Genomic DNA, 26,617 nt, shown 5'->3' with positions numbered 1-26,617 from the left:
ATCTGCCCTGACAGCCTGGGTGGATTTTTTTATTGTTTTGCAGCAATTTGTTTAGTGTTTTTCTCTCACAGCTTTTGAAAGTAATTCTTCCTTCCCCTCCACCAACCTGATAATAAGATAGCTCTAGCACCACCAGCTATTTCTGGTTTGCTCTTGCAAAAGGGGAATCAGTCTTAGCAGTCACCCAAGATACAGCCATTTAGCTACCCAGGTTTCCCAAAAATGGATGTTTACTACTCCCATAGAGTTTGTCTCAGCATTGCCTGGAGCCAAGCCAGGATCCTTTTGTACAGCTCAGAGTCCCTGTCATGAGAGAGGAGCCAAGGATGTTTACCAAAGAAGCCAGTCAGAATTTTCACATGGAACTGTATGTTCCCTGTGTAATTGGCAAGCTTTGTTCAGAGATGTTTGAGGTTCACAGTTGCAGTTTGCCCTCCCATTAGCTGGGAGCTGTGGAAGGAGCTGTTCCATGCAGCCACTTAAGCCTAAGTGTTTGAGGCAAAAAGAATAACCTCACATCAGCTGAACAAAAAAAAAAATAATGTAAATGCTGAAAATAAAGTGCTAATAAGAAAGGCTGGGAAAGAGTTGGCAGGACAGACTGGCAGCTATTGGGTGTTTTGGCACAGGACTGGAGAAAATCTGAAAGGTAAAAAAGGATTAGGCTTTTCTAGTTAAAAAAAGGGTGTAGGGGGGGAAGAAACGTTTATTTAATAGATACAAACCATGGCATTAGCTTTGTGCAGGGCCATGCAGAGCATGCAGGTCATTAATACCACTGGATAATGAGAGTCATTAAGTTGTGCATTAAATACCATTTGTATGTCTATGGAGTGACAAAAGCTGGCTGCTGGAACACTTGAGGTATTTTTAGAGGTTAGGTCTTCAAGCCATGTGTGTAATCATACATGGGTTGGGGAAAAAAAAAATAAGATAGAGCCCAAAAATCTGGAGACACAGCACTGCAGGGCATGAGTTAGTGGCCATGGTGGTGTTGGTGTTGGGTTGATAGTTGGACTTGGTGGTCTTAGAGGTCTTTCCCAACCTTAATGATTCCATGATTTTACCATAACACCATTTGCTTTTTTGGGGTTGTTCAGGTTGGAGAAGAGAAAGCTCCAAGGAGACCTTCTTGTGGCCTGCCAGTATCTGAAGGGGGCTACAAGAAAGCTGGGGAGGGACTTTTGAGGGTGTCAGGGAGTGATAGGACTGGGGGGGATGGAGCAAAACTAGAAATGGGTAGATTCAGATTGGGTGTTAGGAGGAAATTCTTCCCCATGAGGGTGGTGAGACACTGGCACAGGTTGCCCAGGGAGGTGGTGGAAGCCTCATCCCTGGAGGTTTTTGCAACCAGGCTGGATGTGGCTCTGGGCAACCTGATGTAGTGTGAGGTGTCCCTGCCCATGGCAAGGGGTTGGAACTGGATGATCCTTGAAGTCCCTTCCAACCCTGACAATTCTGTGATACTTAATGGAGAAATATAGACTTCCCCCACAGACTTCTCCCAAAGACATTGCTCTGGCCCACAGATGAAGGAAAGTGCAGTCAAACAGGGCCCAAGGCTGGGGTTGTGGCAATGACATAGACCATGAGTAATGTGCAGAAGGATAGAAAGAGCCAGGGGCTGGTTCTGCATAAGTGGCAACACCCACATGAGCCATAAATACTTTAAAAAGAATGTGGTTATGGTCATCATGTGCTCTGAGTAACTCTTCCCCATGCCCACACCTCCCATGCAGTGGTTTTCCTGCAGCAGGCTATAGCCTTGCAAGTAAAGCTGAGGAAACAGTAAAGCTGTGGCTTCTGGACAGCAGCTGTACACAGCAGCTGACACCAAACTGGGCAGGAGGGTTGATCTCTTTGAAGGCAGGAAGACTCTGCAGAGGGACCTGGACAATCTGGATCAACTGGTCAAGGCCAAATGCATGAGATTCAACAAGGGCAAGTGCTGGATCCTGCACTTGGGTCACAACAACCCCATGGATGCTGCAAGCTTGGGGTAGAGTGGCTGGAAAGCTGCCCAGCAGAGAAAGTCTTGGGGATGCTGATTGATAGGCATCTGAATATGAGCCAGAAGTGTGTCCAGGTGGCCAAGAAGGCCAACAGCATCCTGGCCTGGATCAGCAAGAGTGTGGTCAGGAGGAGCAGGGAAGTCATCATGTCCCTGTCCTGGGCACTGGTGAAGTCCCACCTTGAGTGCTGGGTTAGGTTTTGGGGTCCTCACTGCAAGGACATCAGGGTGCTGGAGTGTGTCCAGAGAAGGGCAACCAAGCTGGGGAAGGGTCTGGAGAAGAGGGCTGGGGAGGAGCAGCTGAGGGAGCTGGGGGTGTTCAGTGTGGGGAAGAGGAGGCTGAGGGGAGACCTCATTGCTGTCTACAGCTCCCTGAGGGTAGGTTGGAGCCAGATAGGTTTGCAGTAAGTGACAGGATGAGAGGAAATGGCCTCAAGCTGAATCAGGGGAGGTTTAGGTTGGATATTAGGAAAAAATTCTGTGCTGCAAGAGTGGTCAGGCACTGGCACAGGCTGCCCAGGGAGGTGGTGGAGTCCCCATCCCTAGAGGTGTTCAGAACACCATGTGGCCGTGGCCCTTTGGTTGGTGGTTTGATGGCCATGGTGGTGTTGGGCTGATGATCTTAGAAGCCTTTTCCAACCAAAATGATTCTTGGATTCTATTTAACTTGGTAATAGGCATCATTCATGGTGGAAGCCCAAGCCTGTGCCAGTGTGTGTTAGCCCTTTGGTGTGCTAACTGTGGGACAGTGCCACAAGGCATCCTCAGAAAGGTAGCAGGAGGTATTTTGCAGGCTGTTGAGAAGCTATTTCTGAAGCACCACAGTGAAATGTTCTCTCTCAGCAGTCCTGAAAGATCAACTCTTTGTTTGTTTGTTTGTTTTTCTTCTGTTTGACAGGTCAACATGGTGATTGGCATTTTGGTGTTTAATAAACTTGTTTCCAGAGATGGGATCCTAGATAAAAAACTCAAACACAGAGCAGGGTAAGCAACACTTGGGTCCTTTTTAAAGCATGTTCTGATTGCATCACCCATTTTCAGCTCTAGATATTCACCCACCACCCACCCCCCCAAAAAAATGCTTTCCATTGTGATCCTGTGATGCTGTGATTGTGCTTTCCACTCTGATACAGCAGTGTTCCAGCCTGTCTAACAGATTCCATTCATCTCAGAAGCTGAGGTTGCCTTCTGCTGGGTGGGGGATAATGCAGCTGAGCCAACTAAACATAATAAAACACAAGTACAACAGTATGAAGTTCACAACAATGAGAATGAAACAAATCCTGAGTGGAGGTTTCACAGCAGCTGACACACATTTAAGGTGGCTGCAGCTAATGAAGGGCTTTTCATGTGCTGAAGGAAGTGATTTGTTTTGCCTGGCTGTCAAATTTAATTGCCGTTGCTCATTTGTGTGAACTGTTATAAAACATCTTTTTAACAGCCACAGATCCCTTCCTGAGGTCAGTGTTGTTCTGCCAGCCTCAATCTGTGAAGGCTTTTGCCTTTGTCCTTAAATCCACACCTACAGAGGTGTTGTGTTCTGAATGAGGGTAACAGAATCTTTCATTAGCAGACTCTGCACACACACATTTTAAAGGCAAGGAAAGGACAAAAGGCAAATGGAAGTTGTGTGGTACTGATTCTTTAAGGGCCACGAGGATGGAGAGGGCTGGAGACAGACTGAGAGAGTTGAGGTTGTTCAGTCTGGAGAAGAGAAGGCTCCAAGGAGACCTTCTTGTGGCCTTCCAATATCTCAGGAGGGCTACAAGAAAGCTGGGGAGGGACTTTTTAGGGTGTCAGGGACTGAGGGGAATGGAGCAAAACTAGAAATGGGTAGATTCAGATTGGATGTTAGGAAGAAATTCTTCTCCATGAGGGTGGTGAGAGACTGGCACAGGTTGCCCAGGGAGGTGGTGGAAGCCTCATCCCTGGAGGTTTTTAAGGTCAGGCTGGATGTGGCTCTGAGCAACCTGCTCTAGTGTGAGGTGTCCCTGCCCATGGCAGGGGCATTGGAACTGGATGATCCTTGAGGTCCCTTTCAACCCTGGCAGTTCTGTGGTTCTATTTCTGTCCAACTCCTGTTTGTCACCATGAGAAGGAAGGGTTGATGTCAGCAATGGGATCACAAACTGGTTTCCAGTGGATGATAGTGAAACATCAAACCTAAATTCATTCCACATTGGACAAAAATGCTTCAGAGGTGCATCATCACCTTCTCACTGCTCCTGGAAGTGTATTTAAACTTGGAGCAATCTGGGGACTGTTTTTCATGACTGCATCTTCTGGGCTTGTCTTTTGGGCCAGCTGGTAGTTACCACCACCAATATCTGCAAGGATATCTTCATTTTGCTGTGGGTAAATTTATTGCAGCTTCACTTTGAGTTACTTTACCATTTCACTGCCAGCAGCACTCCTAATAAGTTCAGCTCCTTGGTTGGAAGAATTAATTTGTGATGATTCCTTCGGCTGCTTTGATTTGCTTTTAATATTAACTTAATGAAATCTTTTCTGTTTGGTTTTCTTTTTTTTTTTCTCAGCTCTTTCACCATCATTTTGACAAATATCTACCAAAAGCTTTCATTTTGTTTCCTCCCTTTTCCTCCTTTTTTCCCCCATTTATTCATCAGAAAGTATTCATTTCTTAACCTCTCTTTCTTTTCTTTGTCAACAACCCTCCATCAATATTCTTTGCTGTGCCCTAACACTGGTGACATCCAGAATATTGGAGAACTACCCAAATGATTTCAAGAGGAGGAATGATTTAATAACCATCAACTCAAATTCACATCTGCTCTAATTCCACTGATTTAAGGGCTTGGAGCAGTCACAGATTTGGCTTTGTACATTTTCTAAAGGGTATCCAAGCTTAAATTTAATTGCCTCTTTTGGGGTTCTTTATTTTCTTCAGCTGCTCAGTTGCAAGCTGTAGAAATTTATTTGCTCATAGCAGACCTTCCTGATGAAGCAAATAACTTGCTCTCTAGCAGTGTGCAACTCAGTTAAGAGGGATGCTGGTCCAAAATAAATGGCTGAAGAATGGAAATGATTCTGTCAGAAACAATCCAGCTCTTCTGGGAAGGCATCTGGATGCCCCAACAAGACACAAGCTTCACTTACAGTGAGAGATGGTAGCTTGGCAACAGCATTCCTTGATGCTGCTTGGCAGATGACAGGTCTGGAGTCATTCTGTGGGACACAGAAAGGGGATTGTCACTCAGAGATCTCTTGCCAGCCATGCTCAGGAAAGCAACTTCATTCTGTTGGGCTTAGACCTGTCCAAAGTTTAGCCAAAAGTTCAGCTGGAGAACTGGTTCAGGGAGGATTGAAAGCAGTGAATGGGGCAAAACAGACTAACTCCATGTGCTTTTTACCACCTGAATAATCCTGTGGAGAATAAATAAGGGGGGGTGGGGGGGATGGGGGGGGGTACAGGGGGTGGAATGTGGGTGTGTTGCCTTGATGGATCTGAATAATTTTCCTGGCATAAGAGGAAGCCAACTGTATCCTGGGTTGCATCAAGAGAAGTGTGGCCAGCAGGGTGAGGGAGGTGGTTCTCCTCTACACCACTCTGGTGAGACCCCACCTGGAGTACTGTGTCCAGTTCTGGAGCCTCTATTAAAGAAAGATCTGGAGGTGCTGGAAGGTGTCCAGAGAAGGGCCATGAGGATGAGCAGAGGGCTGGAGCTGCTCTGCTATGAAGACAGATTGAGAAATATGGAGTTGTTCAGTCTGGAAAAGAGAAGGTGACCTTCTTGTGGCCTTGCAGTATCTGAAGGGGCTACAAGAAAGCAGGGAAGGGACTTTTTAAGGTGTCAGGGAGTGATAGGACTAGAGGGAATGGATCCAAGCTAGAGGAGGGGTGATTTGGATTAGACATTAGGAAGAAGTTCTTCCCCACGAGGGTGGTGAGACACTGGAACAGGTTGCCCAGGCAGGTGGTGGAAACCTCATCCCTGGAGGTGTTTAAGGCCAGGCTGGATGTGGCTGTGAGCAACCTGATCTGGTGTGAGGTGTCCCTGCCCATGCAGGAGGGTTGGAACTGGATGGCCCTGGAGGTCCCTTCCAACCCTGACAATTCTGTGTTATTTTGTGATTCTGGATGGATCTCAATCACATTCCTGGCATGAGGGGGAACATAGGTTTGTGAGCTGTCAGGAAAATTCCATACACATCGAGTTCTATTGTTCTTTTCAAGATCCAGAACAGCTCTGTAGAGGTAAAGAGAATAATCCAGCCTGGTAACATCAAGCAAAGGTAGAAAGTATTTTCTGAACTTCAGTTAAAGCTTACCCAATGCATTTTTCTAGTTGATTAATGTAGATCTTTAAGTGGTGCAAACTGCTGTGGATTCATTGAGTTCTTTTCACACTCCACAATCACCTGATGCAAAGTGGTGCTTTTGACTGATTATTTTTTATGGAGAAATGTTTTCTTTGTGGAAAATCCTACCTTTTCATGGAAAATATGCTGCATTTTTTTTTTTTTAGTGGAAAGGCATTGTTTGGAATGAAATTAAATGGAAACAACTGGAGTTTGATGTCCTTTGGGGTGATGTGGACATGAGGTTTGGCCATAGAAAAGGCTTTCTGCTGCTTAAAACACCTGTGAAAAAACCTGAAGTGTTCCATATCCTCACCATGTTGACCACTTTCCAGCTAGGAAGAGATGAAGCACCCTTCCTCTCACTCCTCAGCCAGCTGTGGTTATCCCTGGATCTGATAGCAGGAATGGCAAAAGCCTTTATTGAAGTTGGCTGGGGATTTTGCAGCCATGTTGTATGGGAAAAAAAAAAAAACAACCAACAATTTAAATTCCAGGTTTTGCCCTTTGAACTCTTCTGGCAGGTGCCTGAGGTACAACTGTCCATGCAAAACCACTTTGGAGCTTGATGCTTGTGTACTGTGTTTTATTAAAAGGCAAACCAGCTCACCCCTGATTTATTTGTTTATATTTCTGAGTACCCACTGATATTTCTTTCATCAGCTTCCACAAGCCCTGTATTCAGACCTCCCTTATAGCAGGAACAAAAATCACTCCAGGTTGCTAGCAAGCCATCCAGATCACTACAAACCTTGACTAGCTGATAACCACCCCTGCTAATTCGATGCTTAAATGCAGTGGTGCAGTTTCCTTTCCTTATTTATTACGGTTGTTATTTATTTATATTATATTATATTTATATATATTTTTATATATTATTTATATATTTATTATATATATATTTATATATATTATATAAATAATATATAATATAATATATTTATAGTATATATATATTTATATATAAATATAACATATGTATATGTTTCCTTATTTATTAAGGTTATTCCCTACACCTCATATTCCTCCTTTAAGCATCCTTTACTCAAGGGAGCCTGGCTACAACAGGTCTGAATAGAGGGATATCACTTTGTGTGTCTCCCCTAGCATGTGCTTATGTTTATACTTCAGTGTCCTGGGCAGTTTGGAGGTTGTTTGGTTTTGTTGTTTTTGGGGTTTGGGGGTTTTTTAGCTTAAATGGGAAGAAAAAATAAATCGAACCTGCATGAAACGAAGTCATCTTTCTCCACCCAGCATTAAACATTTTAAAGCTAACAATGGTGCAAAGCACCAAAATAAAAAAAAAAACCTCATTTTGCACCAACATAGAGCATTCATCCTTGAATTTATTTGTTTTCATTTTTTTTTGCCTCCCTGCATGAACCTCCTGTTGAAAAGCTAAATTTCAGTAGCGACGAGGGGTTTTTTCAGTGACAATTCAATATTTTGTTCTTTTTTTTGTTTTGTTTGTTTGTTTTCTTCTCTTTTTTTTTCTGTTGTTGTTGCTGTTTTCTTCTTCTTCTTCTTTTTTTTTTTTCTTCTTCTTCCTTTTTCTTTTCTTTTTTTGTGGGTGTTCTGTTTGTTTGCAGTCAGATGAGTGAGCCTCATAGCGGTTTGACGCTCAAATGTGCCAAGTGTGGAGTAGTTTCAACAACAGCTTTGTCAGCCACCACCGCCAGTAATGCCATGTTAGTCCTGATCATTTACATCTTCTTGTGACAGAAACCTTATTGACAGTGCATGTGAGATAATTAAGCCTTGATGATGACAGCTGAGTCGTGATAACTCCGTTTGCTAACATTCTGTAAGGTGCTGAGCACCTTTAAATACTCCTTAACAACAACAACAGCAAAAAAAAGAAACACTATGGAAAGTATTTAAAAGTATTGCAGCTGTTTTGTTAACTGAATCCAAACTGTGAGACTGTTCCAGTCTTGTCTCTGATTTGCAAGTTAACTTGATAAAGAGCCATCCTTAAATATATTTGACTTGCAATAGTGACCTTTTAATCATTGTGTTTGCTACAATACTGCTTCTCTCTCTTTATTTTTCTGTTTGTTTGTTTGTTTGTTTGTTTTTCATAGGGCATCCCTCTGGAGTTCCTGCGTGGTGTTGCCACTTCTAGCCCTGACTTGGATGTCTGCAGTTCTGGCCATGACAGACAAAAGATCAATATTGTTTCAGATACTTTTTGCAGTCTTTGATTCCTTGCAAGGCTTTGTTATTGTCATGGTCCATTGTATTCTCCGAAGGGAGGTGAGGAATGGCTTCCCAGTTCTCTACAAGGCTGTGCTTGGCCTGGCACTTTGGGATGTGGTTCAGTGGGCATGGTGGTGTTGGGTTGATGGTTGGGCTGGACTTTGTTATTATCATCAGTTTCTGGTCCTCTAAAAGGCTGTGCTGGGATGTGGTTCAGTGAGCAGGGTGGTGTTGGGTTGATGGCTGGGCTGGACTTTGTTATTCTCATCAGTTTCTGGTCCTCTAAAAGGCTGTGCTGGGACGTGGTTCAGTGGCCATGGTGGTGATGGGTTGATGGCTGGGCTGGACTTCATTGTTCTTCTCATCAGTTTCTGGTCCTCTAAAAGGCTGTGCTTGATATGGCACTCTGGGACATGGTTTGGTGCCCATGGTGGTGTTGGGTTGATGGCTGGGCTGGACTTTGTTTTTCTCATCAGTTTCTGGTCCTCTAAAAGGCTGTGCTGGATATGACACTCTGGGACATGGTTAAGTGGCCATGGTGGTGTTGGGCTGATGGCTGGGCTGGACTTCATTGTTCTTCTCATCAGTTTCTGGTCCTCTAAAAGGCTGTGCTGGATATGGCAATCTGGGACGTGGTTAAGTGCCCACGGTGGTATTGGGTTGATGGCTGGACTGGGCTTCATTGTTTTTCTCTTCAGTTTCTGGTCCTCTAAAAGGCTGTGCTTGGTCTGGCACTTTTGCATGTGGTTTGGTGGCCATGGTGGTGTTGGGTTCAGAGTTGGACTTGGTGGTCTTAAAAGGTCTTTTGCAAGCAAAACAATTCTATGATTCTGTTATCTGCAGTCAAGGTGATGCTAGGGGTGGAAGACTAAAAGGCCTTGGAATATTGCTGTTTGAGCTCTATTTGCAGAAGACATTGAGTTTCCTTTTGTCATATCATAGAAGGCTGGAAGAGGCCATAGAGATCATCCAATCCAACACCCCCCTTGCCATGGGCAGGGACACCTCTCAGCTAGACCAGCTTTAAATTATAAACTGGGCAAAACACTTGAGGAACCATTTCAGGTGATTTTAATTTTTTTGTCATATGGGAGAAGAAAATTAATAGGAGGTTCCTCAAGAGCAGCAAAAAAGTCAAATCCTGATGCTCTTGTAAGGTTTTTGTTTAAAAAATGTCTGTGATCTGCACTTCTATGGAACAGGTTGCAGCAGCAAAGGCATAAATGGTTGAGGTCCCATCCCTGGAGACATTCAAGGTCAAACTTGATGGGGCCCCTGAGCAACCTGATCTAGTTGGAGGTGTCCCTGCTTACTGAAGGGGGTGTTGGGCAAGATGGTCACTGAGGGTCTCTTCCAAACTAATGATTCTGTGAGTTGCTTACTGCAACAAGTTCCTACACTTGAGGGAGACTCCAGTATCTTATGTTTTACTGTGGCTGCAGGGAGCCTGGCATGCCAGCTCCCTCAGGTGAGTGCAAGCCAGTGTGCAATGCAATCTCCTTGCACTGCACGTGGCTACCTCCTCAGCTGCTACTTTGTCATCTGCAGAAGGGTTTTGCTCTGCCAGTGCCTGTCAGGGAAACCCTGCCAACCTATTTGTCACTCTGGATGGCAGCTACAAAGCTATCCCAGTGATGGCCTATCACATTGATCTAATATTTATAGCATGCCAGCAGAGGCAAAACAGTAATTCTGACTGTCAGAGGGGGGAAAAAAGATGGGGTGGAATCTATCACCATAAAATGCAAACAAAGAGGAGAACCTCCCTGCTTTCCTATGCCTCTATTGTCATTGTATTACCCCAAAAGACACAGTCTTTCACAATTATATATATACAAACCCTCCAGTTCTCCTCTTAGTTGTATTGCTGCAGACAGAAGGGATGGAAACATTGATTGTTTCCTCCAGTGTGCTGTGACAATGGTCTTTGTGTGACAAGGTCTGCTTTAGGAAGCCAGGGAGGTTCACTAAGATACACGACTGCAAAGAACTAAGTGATGTGTTGTTGGGTCTCTTTCTGCCTTCCAAGAAGATGGTGAGGACTTGTCAGAGAAGGGAGCACGATAGGAAATGTGTCTTGAACCTTCTCCATCAGAGCTAAATGGTTTGCCTGACCTGCTTGAAGAAGGAGGTTGTTTAAAGCTACTTTGCAGCACACTGCTGGTGATGGGTGGAACCTACATGTTTGCTCCTTTTGCTATGCTCTGCTGACTCAAGCAGTCCTTGGATTAAATGGCTGGTTGGTGTCTGAAGCCCACGTTTCTGTACTGCAGGAGAAAGCTAAAGAGTGCCTGAGCAGGGAGAGGGTAAGTTCTAAGAGCTTGGAGATGGTTACGGTTGCTAAGGAAACCACTTCCCAGGTGCCTGCACATTCACCACATCTTCCTCTGCTGCTCTGCCTGCTTCCAAGAAAATCTTGCAGCCTGATGTTAAAAGGCAGGCAAGGAGGAAGCAAGATTGAGTCCCAAAGTCATATGTAGAGATGGCAACGTCCTTACCTCCTCAAACAAGCAGCTTAAAAAAGCAGATAGGGATAGAAGCTGGGTGAGGTTCAACAAGTCAGAGAGCAAGGTCCTGCAGCTGGGTCAGGCCAAGCCCAGGCACAAAGCCAGGCTGGGTGCAGAGTGGGTTGAGAGCAACCCTGAAGAAAGAGCCTTGGGGGTGTTGGGTGCTGAGCAGCTCCCCAGGAGCCAGCAGTGCCCTTTTGCAGCCCAGCAGGCAGCTGTGTGCTGGGCTGCAGCCAGAGGAATCTGGGCAGCAGGGCAGGAGAGGAGATTCTGCCCCTGGACTCTGATCTGCTCAGACCTCACCTCCAATCCTGCCTTCATTTCTGCTGTCCCCAGCAGGAGAAGGACACAGAGCTGCTGGAGAGAGTGCAGAGCAGGGTCACAAAGATGATCCAAGGCCTGGAGAAGCTCTGCTGTGAGGCCAGGCTGAGGGAGCTGGGGGTGTGCAGCATGGAGAGGAGAAGACACTGGGGAGGACTTAGAGCTGCCTTCCAATAGCTGAAGGGATCCTGCAGGAAGGCTGCAGAGGGACCTTTCCTGGGGGTGTCCAGAGACAGGCCAAGGGGGAATGGTTTGAAGCTGAGGCAGAGCAGGGTTAGACTGGAGCTGAGGAAGAAGTTCTTCAGTAGGAAAGTGGTGAAACTCTGGAAGAGGCTGCCCAGGGAGGCTGTGGCTGCCTCCTTCCCAGGGGTGTTCAGGGCCAGGCTGCACGAAGCTTTGAGCTGCCAAGTCTAGCTGAGAGGTGTCCCTGCCCATGGCAGGGGAGTTGGAACCAGATGATCTTTAAGGTCCCTTCCAACCCAAACCATTGTATGAATCTCTATTAGTCCTGCTGTCAGACCTGTACCAAAGGGCATGAGAAGGCAAAGCCAAATCCTATCACCAAAGAGAGGTTTGGCTTGAGGGCCTCACTGACTACTAATTAATTCTGTCCACAGGCAAATCTGATGATGTGATGTTGGTGTGAGTGGCAGCCTTTGCCTTATGGCAGCCACAGGGTGTAGCACATGTCTGAAAAGGCAGAAATAACCATTTCTGTTCAGTGCTTCTGGCTGAGTCAGTGTGGGGAAGGCGAGGCATGCACTGGAATTCCATGCAGCTGAATTTAACCTTGACTAAGGGGAAAGGCTGTGAGAGGTGCACAAGAATCAGCATGAGATATTGTTTCCACAGGTTCAAGATGCATTCAGATGTCGACTGAGGAACTGCCAAGATCCAATCAATGCAGACTCTTCGAGTTCTTTTCCTAATGGACATGCTCAAATCATGGTTAGCTTTGATTTATTACTTATTATTTTTTTGTCTTTGACTCTTAATTTACTCCTCCTGACCCAAAAGAAAAAGCAAACCCAAAAAATGACATCACTGCACAGGGCAAGCATGCACAGCTGAAATATTAACACCAGTTTTGAGCATAAGTTTTGTTTAGGTCATCATCTGCTTGGTTCAAGGGTTTTAATTGATGGTGTGACCCTTTAGTGGAGCACCAGGGATTAGCATCTTCCACCAACCTTCCTTAGGGCAAAAGACTCAGAAATAAGAGAGTGAGAAAGGAACTTAATAATATGCCAGGAGTTTTCCTGCTGTAAGAAGCTCTGATGCATTGGAGAGAGTTCTCTTCAGGATGCCTTTCAAATCTGCTCCTCTCACACTAATCCAGGCAAGGAGAAAGTGCTGGGGATTCTAGAGCAGGAATCTATTCAGTGGTTTGAATTAAGGAGGTGGTGAAGGGCTTGCTATTGCCAAGTTGGATTTGCTGATGTTATTACCTTAAGACAAAATCTTGGTCCCTTCACTTTCAATGGCAGTTTGCCATTGACTAGAACTGGGGACAGGATCATGGTCTAAAATCCATGCAAGGCTCAGCAAGCAGACTGACCTTCAGAAAATGATGGATCAAAACAGGAAACCAGTGTTTGGACTTCACAAGCAAGAAGGAGGTCAGTTCTGTTCAGTATTTTTCCTGTAATGAAGCTTTTGTGGAAATAAAAACATGGAGAAGGTTAGATTTAGGTTGGACATCAGGAGGAAGTTCTCTACAATGAGAGTGGTGAAATACTGAAACTGTGGTTGAGGCCCCATCCCTCGAGATATTCAGGATAAGACTGGACATGGCCCTGGGAAGTCTGATCTAGTTGGAAGTGTCCCTGCTGCCTGCAGGAGGGGTTGGACAAGATGACCTTTGAGGGTCCCTTCCAACCCAATGCAATCTGTGACCTCAGAATGAGTTGTATCCTGCACCAGCAGTTTTGCTTCACTGGGCAAAGTGTGCTTGGATTTGCCACTCTTTAAATTCCTTCTTAGCTCTTAGCATTTCTTCTTTTTTTGGTGTTTTTTTTTTCCTTGCAATGACATAAAATATATTTTTTTTTCAGGGGGGGTACAAAGTGTCTGTGGTTACATCAGCAGCAAAGGATGGCCAGAATGTGTCAGTTAACAAATAACTCCTTTGACACAAATTAATGACCTCCCAGAGAGGGGGCACCAATTGGCTTACACTTAACTCCACAGTGATTTTTATCTTCCATAGTTCTGTTTATGAAATAACTATGAAAAGCTTCCATTAAGGTGATCCTTCCATCAGATATAGAAGTTATTTTTCCTTATATACATTAAAGAAATCCTATACAATGTATTATTTTATTAAAATTCTATACTCCCACCTATTTTATTTGATTTTTTTTTTTTTCTGATCAGGCAGCATGTTTTGAAAGCCACTCAGTTATACTTTAGGACACCTTGTAAAGCTCTGCTGTTGTAATACAAATACACTTCACCTTCTCAGCAGCAAGCAACCACTTTTAAGAGGCTGGGACTCTGTAAAGAGGACATTTGGGGCCAAAAAAAAAAATCCCCCAAAAGGTATGGTAGTTGAATTTGTAGTAACTAATGGTTGTCCTCTTCCTTTGTCTCTTGTTGCAGACTGATTTTGAAAAGGATGTGGACATTGCCTGTCGGTCAGGTAAGAGCATTGAGAGGGTGTTTAGCCAACAAAAAGATGTTTTGTGCTGTTCCTCGGGATGTGAAAGCAAACAGACAAAAAGGTTTAACTGCTTGCAGCACATATTTATAACTAAAAAAACCCCACCACCAACAACAAAAAAGACAGAGAGATTTATTTCCTTTTGCTACAAAAGACTTGGAGTGGAATTCAGCACTTGGAGAACAGCCCAAGGTGTGATTGTCTGTTAGAAGCTAGATAGATTTGGGGGGGATCAGGTCTTAATACACAAAACTTGCCTTACTCTGGTACACAAAGCAAATAGGAAAGAGTCATTTTGTTATAAAAAAGAGGTGAGGCCCCACCTGGAATATTGCATCCAGTTCTGGGCTCCCCAGTTCGAGAGGGACAGGGATCTGCTGGAGAGAGTTCAAGGGAGGGCTGCAAGGATGCTGAAGGGACTGGAGCACTGCCTGGTGAGGAGAGGCTGAGAGCCCTGGGGCTGGTTAGTCTGGAGATTTTGCCCTTTTACTCTGCTCTGCTGAGACCTCACCTCCAATCCTGCCTCCAGTTCTGGTGTCAGCATCGTAAGAAGGACACAGAGCTGGTGGAGAGAGTCCAGAGGAGGCCACAAAGATGATCCAAGGGCTGGAGCAGCTCTGCTGGGAAGATAGGCTGAGGGAGCTGGGGGTGTTCAGCCTGGAGAAGGATCTAGGGGGGACCTTAGAGCTGCCTGACAGGACCTGAAGGGATCCTGCAGGAAGGCTGCAGAGGGACTTTTCCTGAGGGTGTCTAGAGACAGGCCAAGGGAGAATGGTTTTAAGGTGAGAGAAAGCAGGGTTAGACTGGAGCTGAGAAAGAAGTTCTTCAGTACAAAGGTGGTGAGACTCCAGAATAGGCTGCCCAGGGAGGCTGTGGATGCCTCCTTCCTGGGGGTGTTCAAGGCCAGGTTGGATGAGCAGCTGAGTCCAGCTGAGAGGTGTCCCTGCCCACAGCAGGGAGGTTGGAGTAGATGATCTCTAAAGTCCCTTCCAACCCAAGCCATTCTATGAATCTATTATATTCCCCAGGATAGTTTTTGCTTGGGAGGGATGCAATCCTGCCTGGACACCTCCAGAGAAAGAAAGAAAGAAGTTCTTCAGTATGAGGGTGGAGAGACTCTGGCAGGCTGCCCAGGGAGGCTGTGGATGTCTCCTGCCTGGGGGTATTCAAGGCCAGGTTGGATGAGACCTGAGAGGTGTCCCTGCCCATGGCAGGGAGGCTGGAGGAGATTAGCTCTGAGGTCCTTTCCAACCTAAGCCATTCTGTGAAATTCCCCAAGGACAGTTTTTGCTAGGGAGGGATGCAATCCTGCCTGGACACCTCCAGTTTTCAATGAAGAGAGAACAAAAGAGGGAGAAAGGGTGTCCTTTGCAGAGGGTGAGGCAAGGCAGAAGCCTGACTTAGCTGCTCTGCATCACCCAGCTCCTTGCTGGCAATATGGGGAGACAAGAAGACTGAGCTCATTAAGGCAAAGGCTGAGTTTCCAGTCCCTCACCTTCAGAAAAGCTGCCAGTTGAGTTTCTTGCACTGTGGGAATCATTCTTCCATCCAGATCAGTTTTAATTTGCTCCTGCCTTGTGAAGGGGGAATATGCCCATGGGTTTTGAAGGGAGCAGGATGGTGCAGTGCAAGACAAAAAATCAAGTTTTGCACCATCCAGTGCTGGCAAGAGGCCACCACTGGTCCATGTGGCTCCTAATTCTTACCTTTTCCATTAGATGTCTGCAGACTGGAGAGCCTTCTCAGGGACATCCTTAAGGAGATGGACTTTGAATGCAGTTATGAACAGGCTTGGCTTGATAGATGTTTCATCTCACTCTGTTTAATGAAAGGTTTAGGAATAGGTTGAAGAGCCTGAACGAGTGGGAGTGGCAGTCAGGCAGCAGTCACACTCCAGCTGGGTTTTTGGGGGGCTAGGGATGCATTCTTCTTTTCATCATGGAGAAAGGACAGGCAGTTCTGTGTAAAGCAGGAGGGTGGGATGCCTTAGCAGCTGCTTCCTGTGGGACATGGCAGTGAACTGACAGCTGCTGGGGGATCTGGGTCACCAGAGCCCGGCTAGCAGAAGGGATGCAACTGTAACATGAGATACTGCAAGTTGTTTACTTGTCTCAGTCCTTGAGCTGATGTTACTCCCAAACTAGCACTGGTGTGAATTAAACTTTCTGCAACTGGGCAAGAAGGAAAAGGAATTGGGTTAGGTTGTTTTTTTTTGCTATATCTATCTTTTTTTTTTCCTATCATAGGAAATGTTTGGTTTATAACTCAAATTATTTTTTTTTAGATCAGTTAATATCATGTATCACCTTATAGCAGCAAAGAGCTGGGTGATGCAGAGCAGCTAAGTCAGGCTTTACTTGCCTCCCCTCAGCAAAGGGCACCATTTCTCCCTCTTTCTTTCCCTCATCATGGAAACCGCAGGTTGGTTCAGGCAAGAGGAATCCTCCCTAGCAAAAACTGTCCTTGGGGAATTTCACAGAATGGTTAGGTTGTGAAACGGAACCTCAGAGTATTCCTCTCAGCTCCGCATGGGCAGGGACACCTCTCAGGTCTCATCCAACCTGGCCTTGAATACCCCCAGGCAGGAGACATCCACAGCCTCCCTGGGCAGCCTGCCAGAGTCTCTCCACCCTCATACTGAAGAACTTCTTCCTCAGCTCCAGTCTAACCCTGCTCTGCCTCAGCCTCAAACCATTCCCCCTTGTCCAATCTCTAGATTCCCTTACAGAAAGTCCTTCTCCAGCCTTCCTGTAGTATCTTTTCAGGTAGTGGAAGGCAAAAGAGTTTTAAAAACTCAGTGAACAGGAACGTTTAGCAGCTCAGCAAAACATGGTCCTAGTTCCAGTCTTCTGGGAGGTCATTGCACTGGACTGACAAAATGATTCTGCCTTTACAGGCTGCTTGGCATCTTCCAGGAGGTTGTGTGGAGTTAATTTTGGCAGGGCAGATGTCATAGTATGTTGGAAACCCCTTGATGGAGTTCCACCTGGCAGGTTTTTTTTGCTCTAGCTGTAGAACACCTAAAAATCCGTATGGGGCAGAAGGGATAAAGGAAAGGGAGTTTTAAATTCTTATAAATGATTGAGGCTTAGCCAGAGGTCTGTGTCACCTAGAGATGATAGATGAAGAGATGGTGATGTAAAATAAAACAAAACACATACACATACACAAAACCCAACCCAAAACAAACACAAGAACCTCACAACCTCCCCCAAACCACAAAAGCAAACCACAAAAAAACCCAAACCAAACAAACAAAAAAATCAAATTAGCCTCAAAACAAACAAAACCACCACCAAAAAAAAAATCAAATTAGCCTCAAAACAAACAAAACCACAAAAAACCCCAAGCAAATCAAACAAGAAAAGAACAAAAAATCCCAAAGAAAACAAACAAAAAAACCCCAAAGAAACAAACAAAAAAATCAAACTAACCCACAAACAAACCCACAAAAAAACCCCAAATCAAACAACAAAAAAGAACAAAAATCCCAAAGGAAAAAAACCCAAAGAAACAAAAAAAATCAAACTAACCCACAAACAAAACCACAAAAAAATGAAAATCAAAGAACAAAAATCCAAAGAAAAGCAAAAAAAAACCCCAAAGAAACAAACAAAAAATCAAACTAACCCACAAACAAGACCCCAAATAAAAAAAAAAAACAAATCAAACAACAAAAAACAAGACAAAATCTTCCAAACAAAAATAAACCCAAAGCAGGCAAAAAAAAAAATTAACCCACAAACTAACAAAGCTACAGAAAACTCCAAATCAAACAAACAACACCAAACAAAAATAAACCGAAAGCAAGCAAACAAAAAAAATCAAATTAACCTGAAAACAAACAAGCAAAACCACAAAAAAAACCCAAATCAAACAAACAAAAATCAAATAAATCCAAAACAAAGAGAACCAGAAAAAATCCAAATCAAACACAAAAAAACCCAAACTAAAATAAACCCAAAGCAAACAATCAAATTAATCCCAAAAATAACAAAACCACAGAAACAAAGAAATCAAACAAAAATGCCAACAAGACAAAAAAAACCCTAACAAAATTAAAGCCAAAGCAAACAAACAAAATTAAATCAATTAAACCTCCAAGTGAAACAGAACCTCCTCCCTGGAGGTTTTTAAGGCCAGGCTGGAGGTGGCTCTGGGCAACCTGATCCAGTGTGAGGTGTCCCTATCCATGGCAGGGGGGTTGGAACTGGATGATCCTTGAGATCCCTTCCAACCCTGACTGATTCTATGATTCGAACTTTCCTGAAGCAATATTTATAGGATAATAGGCATTGAGTGGACAGAAGAAGGGTTAAGATGCAGTGGTAAGAGGAGTGCTCCTAAATAAAATCCCAAGACAAACACTAAAACAAACCAAAACCACAAAATAACAACAAAAAACAGAAATCCAAACAAAGCAGCAACAAAAAAAAACACCTCAAAAGCTAAGCCTTCCTGAAGCAATATTCATATGCTAATAGGTATTAAGTGGACAGAAGAAGGGTTCAGATGCAGTGGTAAAAGGAGTACTGCTAAATAAAATCCCAAGACAAACACCAAACCAAACCAAAACCACAGAAAACAAAAGAAAACCCAGAAAACTAAACCGAACAACAACAACAAAAAAATACCAAATAAGCCAAGCCTTCCTCAAACAGTTTTTATAGGATTATAGTTATTAAGTGGACAGAAGAAGGGTCAAGATGCAGTGGTAAAAGGAGTGGTGCTAAATAAAATCACAACACAAAAACCAAACCCCAAACCAAACCCACAAAATAACAACAAAAAACAGAAACCCAAACAAAACAACAAAAAAGACTCACCTCAAAAGCTAAGCCTTCCTCAAACAATATTTATAGGGTAATAGGTATTAAGTGGACAGAAGCAGGGTTAAGATGCAGTGGTAAAAGAAGTGCTGCTAAATAAAATCACAAGGCAAACACCAAACCAAACCCACAAAATAACAACAAAAAACAGAAACCCAAACAAAACAACAACAAAAAAATACCACAAAAGCCAAACCAGGCTGGCTCAGGCCAGCCTGATGTAGTGTGAGGTGTCCCTGCCCATGGCAGGGGTGTTGGAACTGGATGATCCTTGTGGTCCCTACAAACCCTGACTGATTCTGTGATTCTATGATTCTAACCTTCCTGAAGCAATATTTATAGGGTAATAGGCTAAGTGGAAAGAAGCAGGGTTAAGATGCAGTGGTAAAAGGAGTGCTGGTAAATAAAATCACAAGACAAACACCAAACCAAAATCACAAAATAACAACAAAAAAACAGAAACCCAAACAAAACAACAACAAAAAAACCCTCAAAAGCTAAGCCTTCCTGAAGCAGTATTTATAGGGTAATAGGTATTATGGAGAGAAATTAAGGGTTAAGATGCAGTGGTAAAAGGAAGACTGCTAAATAAAATCCCAAGACAGGACAATTCTTCCAACTAAGGCCAGGTCCTCAGGGCCACCTGGGCTAGTGGGAGGTGTCTCTTCCCATGGCAGGGGGATTGGCACTGGATGATCTTTAAGTTCTTCACAGAGAGAGTGGTTGGCCATTGGAATGTGCTGCCCAGGGAGGTGGTGGAGTCACCATCCCTGGAGGTGTTCAAGAGGGGATTGGACGTGGCAATTGGTGCCATGGTTTAGATAGTCATGAGGTGTAGGGTGACAGGTTGGACTCGATGATCTTTGAGGTCTCTTCCAGCCTTCTTGATTCTATGATTCTATGATTCTATGATCTTTAAGGTCCCTTCCAAGCCAAGCCATTCTGTGCCTCTGTGTCAGGCAGCCCTTGGGTTCAGGTTGTGAGGTTTGTGTTCTCTGCCCCTGCCAGTGCTACACAAAGACATCGGCCCTTGCAGATCGGCTACCATAACAGGAACGCTGTCTAGGATTTCCCTGAACGATGAAGAGGAGGAGAAAGGCCCAAACCCTGAAGGGATGAGCTATTCCACCTTGCCTGGGAACATCATCTCCAAAGTCATCATCCAGCAGCCCACAGGCCTCCACATGCCCATGAGCATGAGCGAACTGGCCAACCAGTGCTTGAAAAAGGACAACAGCGAGCTGCGCAGGACTGTCTACTTGTGCACCGAGGACAACCTCAGAGGGGCAGACATGGACATGGTCCACCCTCAGGAAAGGATGATAGAAAGTGACTACATAGTCATGCCCAGGGGCTCAGTCAACCCCCAGCCAGCACTGAAAGAGGAGGGCAAGCTGAACATAGGCATGGAGACCCTGCCTCACGAAAGGCTCTTGCACTACAAAGTGAACCCCGAGTTCAACATGAACCCCTCTGTGATGGACCAGTTTAGCCTCAATTTAGACCAGCACCTTCCCACCCAGGAGCATATGCAGAGCTTACCCTTCGAGCCCCGCACAGCAGTGAAGAATTTCATTGCCTCAGAGCTGGATGACACTGCAGGGCTATCCAGGAGTGAAACTGGATCCACGATATCCATGAGCTCCCTAGAGGTCAGTGGTGCATGAACGAGGTGCATGCTCTGTGGTTGCTGGTTGGATTCGGATGCTGTGGTGCCTGAGGGGGTGAATCTGTGCTGGTTTTTGCTTCAGTTTGAATTAATTGCTTGGGATCACACACTGCTGTTCATATTTCTCTTATTGTCAGAAGTGTTTATACCTAGACAACAAGATTAAAGTTTCAGAACCAGTCTGTATGAAACGCTATAGTTCTGGAGATTTAACATTCCACACATCTGCAAAGGATTTCGTGACCTACCAGGTAAAGTCCACTGGGAAAAAAAAAAAAAACCAAAACATAAAAATGTTGTGTTGCTTATGAGAGACAAAACTTGGATCCTGCTCCCACTAGTGCAGAGCTTGGATTCTGCTCCCACTACTGCAAATCTTGGATCCTGCTCCCACTATTGCAGATCTTGGATTCTGCTCCCACTAGTGCAGAGCTTGGATCCTGCCCTCACTAGTGCAGAGCTTGGATCCTGCTCCCACTAGTGCAGAGTTGGATCCTGCCCTCACTAGTGCAGAGCTTAGATCCTGCTCCCATTAGCGCAGAGCTTGGATCCTGCTCCCACTATTGCAGATCTTGGATTCTGCTCCCAGTAGTGCAGAGCTTGGATCCTGCCCTCACTGTTGCAGAGCTTGGATTCTGCTCCCACTAGTTCCAATCTTGGATTCTTCCATCCAGTAGTTCACCAGTGACTGGTTTCTTTCTACAGCTTCTTGCATGTTTGCATGTGTGTGCAGGCATTGGTACAACTGCTGTGTGGAGTGTCCTAGATTGCAGGCAGGTGGCAAAAGTGAACTGAAGGGTTTCAGTTCATTGCTACAACCTGTCTGTCAGATGCCAATATTATAAAAGTGAAAGCTACCTGCAAAAGCTCTGCAGACCCAAGTGTCAGCTTTTGCCATTCCTCTTCAGCCTTGTGCAGAAGCACCAGAGAGGTGGACTTGATTTCCTACTGGGACTTCCTTAATAATTGGAAATGTGCCAAATTGGCATTTCAGATGTTCTGAAAGGTAGCATTAGGTGGGAAAGGAGAAAAACAGAACATATTTATTCTCTGCAAGAATGAGAAAGGGGGAAAAAAAAAAAAGAGGTCTAATGTATGTGAAAACTTGAAGGCATTTCCTCTTCCTCTGCAGTATCTGGACCCGTCTGTGTAGGGAAGCTGAGGCTTTACCTGAGCCTTGCCCTTGTTAGATAGAAATTTGATGCTGATATTTCATATAATAGGAGATATTTCTGGATCTGAAAATGATCAAGGGGCTGGAACACCTCTACTGTGAGGACAGGCTGAGGGAGCTGGGGGTGTTCAGCCTGGAGATGGCTCCAGGGAGACCTAACAGCAACCCTCCAGTACCTGAAAGGGCTACAAGAATGTTGCAGAGGGACTGTTTGCAAAGGCCTGCAGGGACAAGACCAGCACTAGTGGTTTGAAATGAGAGAGGAGCAGATTGAGACTGGATGTGAGGAACAAGTTCTGCACCATGAGGGTGGTGGAACACTGCAACAGGTTACCCAGGAAGGTGGTTGAGGCTCTGTCCCTGGAGATATCCAAAGTGAGGCTGGACAGGGCAGCCTGATCCAGTGGAGGATGTCCCTGCTGACTGCAGGGGGGTTGGACTGGATGAGCTTTGAAGGTCCCTGCCAACCCAAATTATTCTAGGATTTTAAAACAGAGTTGAAGTTCTATGTGTATATCAATAGGAGAGATTGGGCAGAAGAAAAGAGCTTAGTTTCTTTCCAGGAGATGAAAATGCTGAGGTATTTCCCTTGCTGCTTGTGTTGTGTGTATCATCACCCATTCTCTGATTTCACAAGTGTAATTATGGACCCACAAACATCTCTAGCCACATCAGAAAAAAAAAGCAACCACACTGCAGGCATGTTTGTTTACAGCTGGGCACTCAATAAAACACAATGTATTGACAGATAAAGAGTGGCTCTTATCTGGCCACTCATTTTATGGCTGATGCTGGTCTTTGTGGCCACAAAACTGCAACCAGCAGAGTCAGAGGACACTTGGGAAAATAGAAGCTCTGTGGGTTTTCACAGCATAAAAAAATATTCTTTCAGAGAATGATAGAATCATGGAATTGTTGGAGTTGGAAAAGACCTCCTAGATTGAGTCCAGCCAGCACCCTGCTCCCACCGTGGCCATGGAGCCATGGAGACAGGCCAAGGGGGAATGCTTTGAGGCTGAGGCAGAGTAGGGTTAGACTGGAGCTGAGGAAGAAGTTATTCAGTAGGAGGGTGATGAGACCCTGGCACAGGCTGCTCAGGGAGGCTGTGGCTGCTCCCTCCCTGGAGGTGTCCAAGGCCAGGCTGGATGAGGCCTTGAGCAGCTGAGTCTAGTTGAGAGGTGTCCCTGCCCATAGCAGGCAGGTTGGAGTAGATGATCTCTGAGGTCCCTTCCAGCCTAAGCCATTCTGTGATTCTCTGTTCAGTTTCATCTTTCTTTATTTTTCTGTCTCAATTTCAACTCTGAAAACTTTATGTGGAGAAAGACATAAAGCCCTTAGATGGGGAGTTGATTGTGGGACCAAACTAATCCTTCTGTATTCCTTCCTGAGAGCTCTGAATGCATTCAAAGAAACTCAGCTGCAGAGCTGCTTGAGCACACCACTGATGTGGGACTTTGGGGGAAGAAAAACTGTTAGAGCTGAGAAAATAAAAAGGGTACATTAAAGGCAGTGAGAGTGGAGAGAAAAGGTAAAGGTATAGGTAAAAAGGGTGGGGAAAAGTAAGAGGGTATAGGTAAACAGGGTAGGGAAAGTAAGAGGATATAAGTGAAAGGGTAGGGAAAAGTAAGAGGATATAGGTAAAAAGGGTAGGGAAAGTAAGAGGATATAGGTAAACAGGGTAGGGAAAGTAAGAGGGTATAGGTAAACAGGGTAGGGAAAAGTAAGAGGATATAGGTAAAAAGGGTAGGAAAAAGTAAGAGGATATAGGTAAACAGGGTAGGGAAAGTAAGAGGATATAAGTGAAAGGGTAGGGAAATGTAAGAGGATATAGGTAAAAAGGGTAGGGAAAGTAAGAGGATATAGGTAAAAAGGGTAGGGAAAAGTAAGAGGATATAGGTAAAAAGGGTAGGGAAAGTAAGAGGGTATAGGTAAAAAGGGTAGGGAAAAGTAAGAGGGTATAGGTAAAAAGGGTAGGGAAAAGTAAGAGGATATAGGTAAAAAGGGTAGGGAAAGTAAGAGGATATAGGTAAAAAGGGTAGGGAAAAGTAAGAGGATATAGGTAAAAGGGTAGGGAAAAGTAAGAGGATATAGGTAAAAGGGTAGGGAAAAGTAAGAGGGTATAGGTAAAAGGGTAGGGAAAAGTAAGAGGATATAGGTAAAAAGGGTAGGGAAAGTAAGAGGGTATAGGTAAAAAGGGTAGGGAAAAGTAAGAGGATATAAGTGAAAGGGTAGGGAAAGTAAGAGGATATAGGTAAAAGGGTAGGGAAAAGTAAGAGGGTATAGGTAAAAGGGTAGGGAAAAGTAAGAGGATATAAGTGAAAGGGTAGGGAAAAGTAAGAGGATATAGGTAAAAAGGGTAGGGAAAGTAAGAGGGTATAGGTAAAAAGGGTAGGGAAAAGTAAGAGGATATAAGTGAAAGGGTAGGGAAAAGTAAGAGAAACATGCCCCAAAAAGGAGGGGGTGGGAGTGTGGGTATTGGAGGTGGGGAAATATAAATATCAGAAATGGAGAAGCAGCTTAAAATCAAAGTGTTAGGAGAAATGAAATAGAAGTGTCAGGGAAGGAGCAAAGTCTAAATTGAAGGGGGGAATAAAATGAAGAAGAAAAAAAAAAAAGGAAAAAACCTTAAACCAAACAACAACACAAAAAAGAAACCCCAAACCCCATGCAAGCAGAAAGGAAATACCCTGTTAAATCAGTCAGTCTTGTCAGTACAAGTACCAAAGCACCAGGCAGAACTAAAGCAAAATGGTGTGAAGCCATCAGAGTCATTTTGATCTATGGTATGAGAAGGGGAGAGAGAGAAAGAACAAACCTAGAGGAGAGCAGCAGAGGGATTTCCTCTCTCTCATGTTTCCACATTGCATTTATTCTCAGGCATTCTGTGCCTCAGATTTCTCTCCCTCCCATTCCTCCTTTCAATCTTCCATAAGATGTGGAGCCAATTCTTGACAGTTCTGTGACTCTGGAGTGGAATGAAGCCTAGCCCTACAACAACCCTCTCTTTCTTTTCCTTCACTGAGTAGGTCTCAGATTCCTCTGGCTTCAGTTCTCTGATTCTGTATCCCTGAAGGTTTCGAAGGCCAGGCTGGAGGTGGCTCTGAGCAACCTGATCTAGTGTGAGGTGTCCCTGCCCATGGCAGGGAGGTTGGAACTGGATGATCCTTGAGGTCCCTTCCAACCTTGACGACTCCATGATTCCATCTTCTCTTCAGAAACTATTTTTAATCAGTTATAATACACACAAAAAACATTTAAAATCAAAACTCTCATTCCCATGTTCCACTTCCACATCTCTGAAGGCCAAAACAAAAAAAACCAAACAAACAAACAAAAAAAATTTCCTCTAGTTTTTTCCCCCTAGGGGAAGAAAAAAAATCCTCCCCAGGCTAATATCTTGTATGTCAACCCTAATCTCAGGGTGAATGATGAACTGTTGATAATAAAGCTTTATATCAATGGAAGCATGGTTCTAGCCCTCTCCACTATGTGGTATCTCTGGCTTCAATTAGACTTTGCACAATGCTGTAGCACTTCAGGAGCATCTCATGTAGGGTTGCAAGGGCAGCCTTGGAATAATGGGGGGAAAGCAGGAATTTGGTGTTTTACTGAGGTGAGGAAGGATTTTATTAGTCACTTAGTGAGAGCAGCTCTTGGCTGGTGCCAGAGGATTAGTGCATGCTGGTGTATGAAAATTATCCCTCAGCATTCTATTTTTGGCCCTCAGTGAGCAGAGTTTAAAGTTGCTCTGATGTTACACATTGAAGTTAGGCCTGATTAATACAGAGCAGAATTGATTGAAAGTCAATTACTCCTTCAGACCTCTTTTCCCAGAGTTCCAATTTCATTCCTGGCATGAAAAGTAGGGGGTGGGGTTGGTTTGCTTTGGGTTTTTGGTTGGGTTTTTTGTTTGGGTTGTTTTTTTTTTTTTTTTTGGCTGTAAAATTGATTTTATGAATTAAGATCAAAGAGCTGTAAAAATCAGAGTGGGGGGGCAAAAAAAGTCTTGTCAGGTCAGCTCCTCTATCAAAGAGTTGTAGGAAGCAGAGGTAGGGAAAAGAATCTTACCAGGTCATCTCTTCTATCAAAGAGTTCTAGAAAACAGGTGGAAAAAGCTTTGTCAGGTTATCTTATCTGTCAAAGTTGTAGAAATCAGAGATGGGAAAAAATCTCCTCAGGTTATCTGTCAAAGAGTTGTAGAAATCAGAGATGGGAAAAAAATATCCTAAGGTTATCTTATCTGTCAAAGAATTGTAGAAATCAGAGATGGGAAAAATCTCCTCGGATTATTTTATCTGTCAAAAGAGTTGTAGGACAAGGGGCAATGGATATGAACTCCAGCACAGGAGGTTCCACCTGAACATGAGGAGGAACTTCTTCACTGTGAGGGTCATAAGAGCACTGGAGCAGGCTGCCCAGAGAGGTTGTGGAGTCTCTTTTTCTGGAGACTTTCAAGCCCTGTTTGGATGTTCCTGTGTGACCTGTGCTGGATTCTGTGGTCTTGCTCTGGCAGGGTGGGGACTGGACTGGAAGATCTTCACAGGTCCCTTCCAACCCCTAACACCCTGTGAGCCTGTGATCAGAGATAGAAAAGTTTTGTCAGGTCACAATTCCTATCAAAGAGTTGTAGAAATCCAGGATAGAAAATATCTTGCCAGGTCATCTGTCTTACCAAAGAGCTGTAGAAATCAGAGGTGGGGAAATTCTGTCAGGTCATCTCTTCTATCCATGAGTTGTAGGAAAAAGAGATGGAAAAAGCCTTGTCAGGTTATCTCTTCTATCAAAGAGCTGTAGAAATCAGAGATGGGGAAAAAAAATCTTGCCAGGTTATATCATCTGTCAAAGAGTTGTAAAAAACAGAGATGGGGAAAAAAATCTTATCAGGACATCATTTCTATCAAAGAGTTGTAGAAATCCAGAATGGA

General features: G+C 44.4%; 1 protein-coding gene across 1 annotated transcript in view; it reads left to right on the top strand.

Moving 5' to 3' along the window:
- ADGRB3 (adhesion G protein-coupled receptor B3) overlaps positions 1–26,617 on the top strand; it is a 496,325-nt gene that overhangs the window by 453,849 nt on the left and 15,859 nt on the right. Inside the window, exons 22-27 of the mRNA XM_054392660.1 lie at positions 2,910–2,995; positions 7,921–8,019; positions 8,416–8,587; positions 12,211–12,306; positions 13,960–13,999; positions 19,858–20,501. Of these exons, the coding sequence (XP_054248635.1) occupies positions 2,910–2,995; positions 7,921–8,019; positions 8,416–8,587; positions 12,211–12,306; positions 13,960–13,999; positions 19,858–20,501 (1,137 nt within the window). The remainder of the gene's footprint in view (positions 1–2,909; positions 2,996–7,920; positions 8,020–8,415; positions 8,588–12,210; positions 12,307–13,959; positions 14,000–19,857; positions 20,502–26,617) is intronic.

The sequence above is a fragment of the Indicator indicator genome, chromosome 2 (genome assembly GCF_027791375.1).
Source record: "Indicator indicator isolate 239-I01 chromosome 2, UM_Iind_1.1, whole genome shotgun sequence".
In the NCBI taxonomy this organism is placed as follows: domain Eukaryota; kingdom Metazoa; phylum Chordata; class Aves; order Piciformes; family Indicatoridae; genus Indicator; species Indicator indicator.
This window is presented reverse-complemented; position numbering and strand designations above follow the sequence as displayed.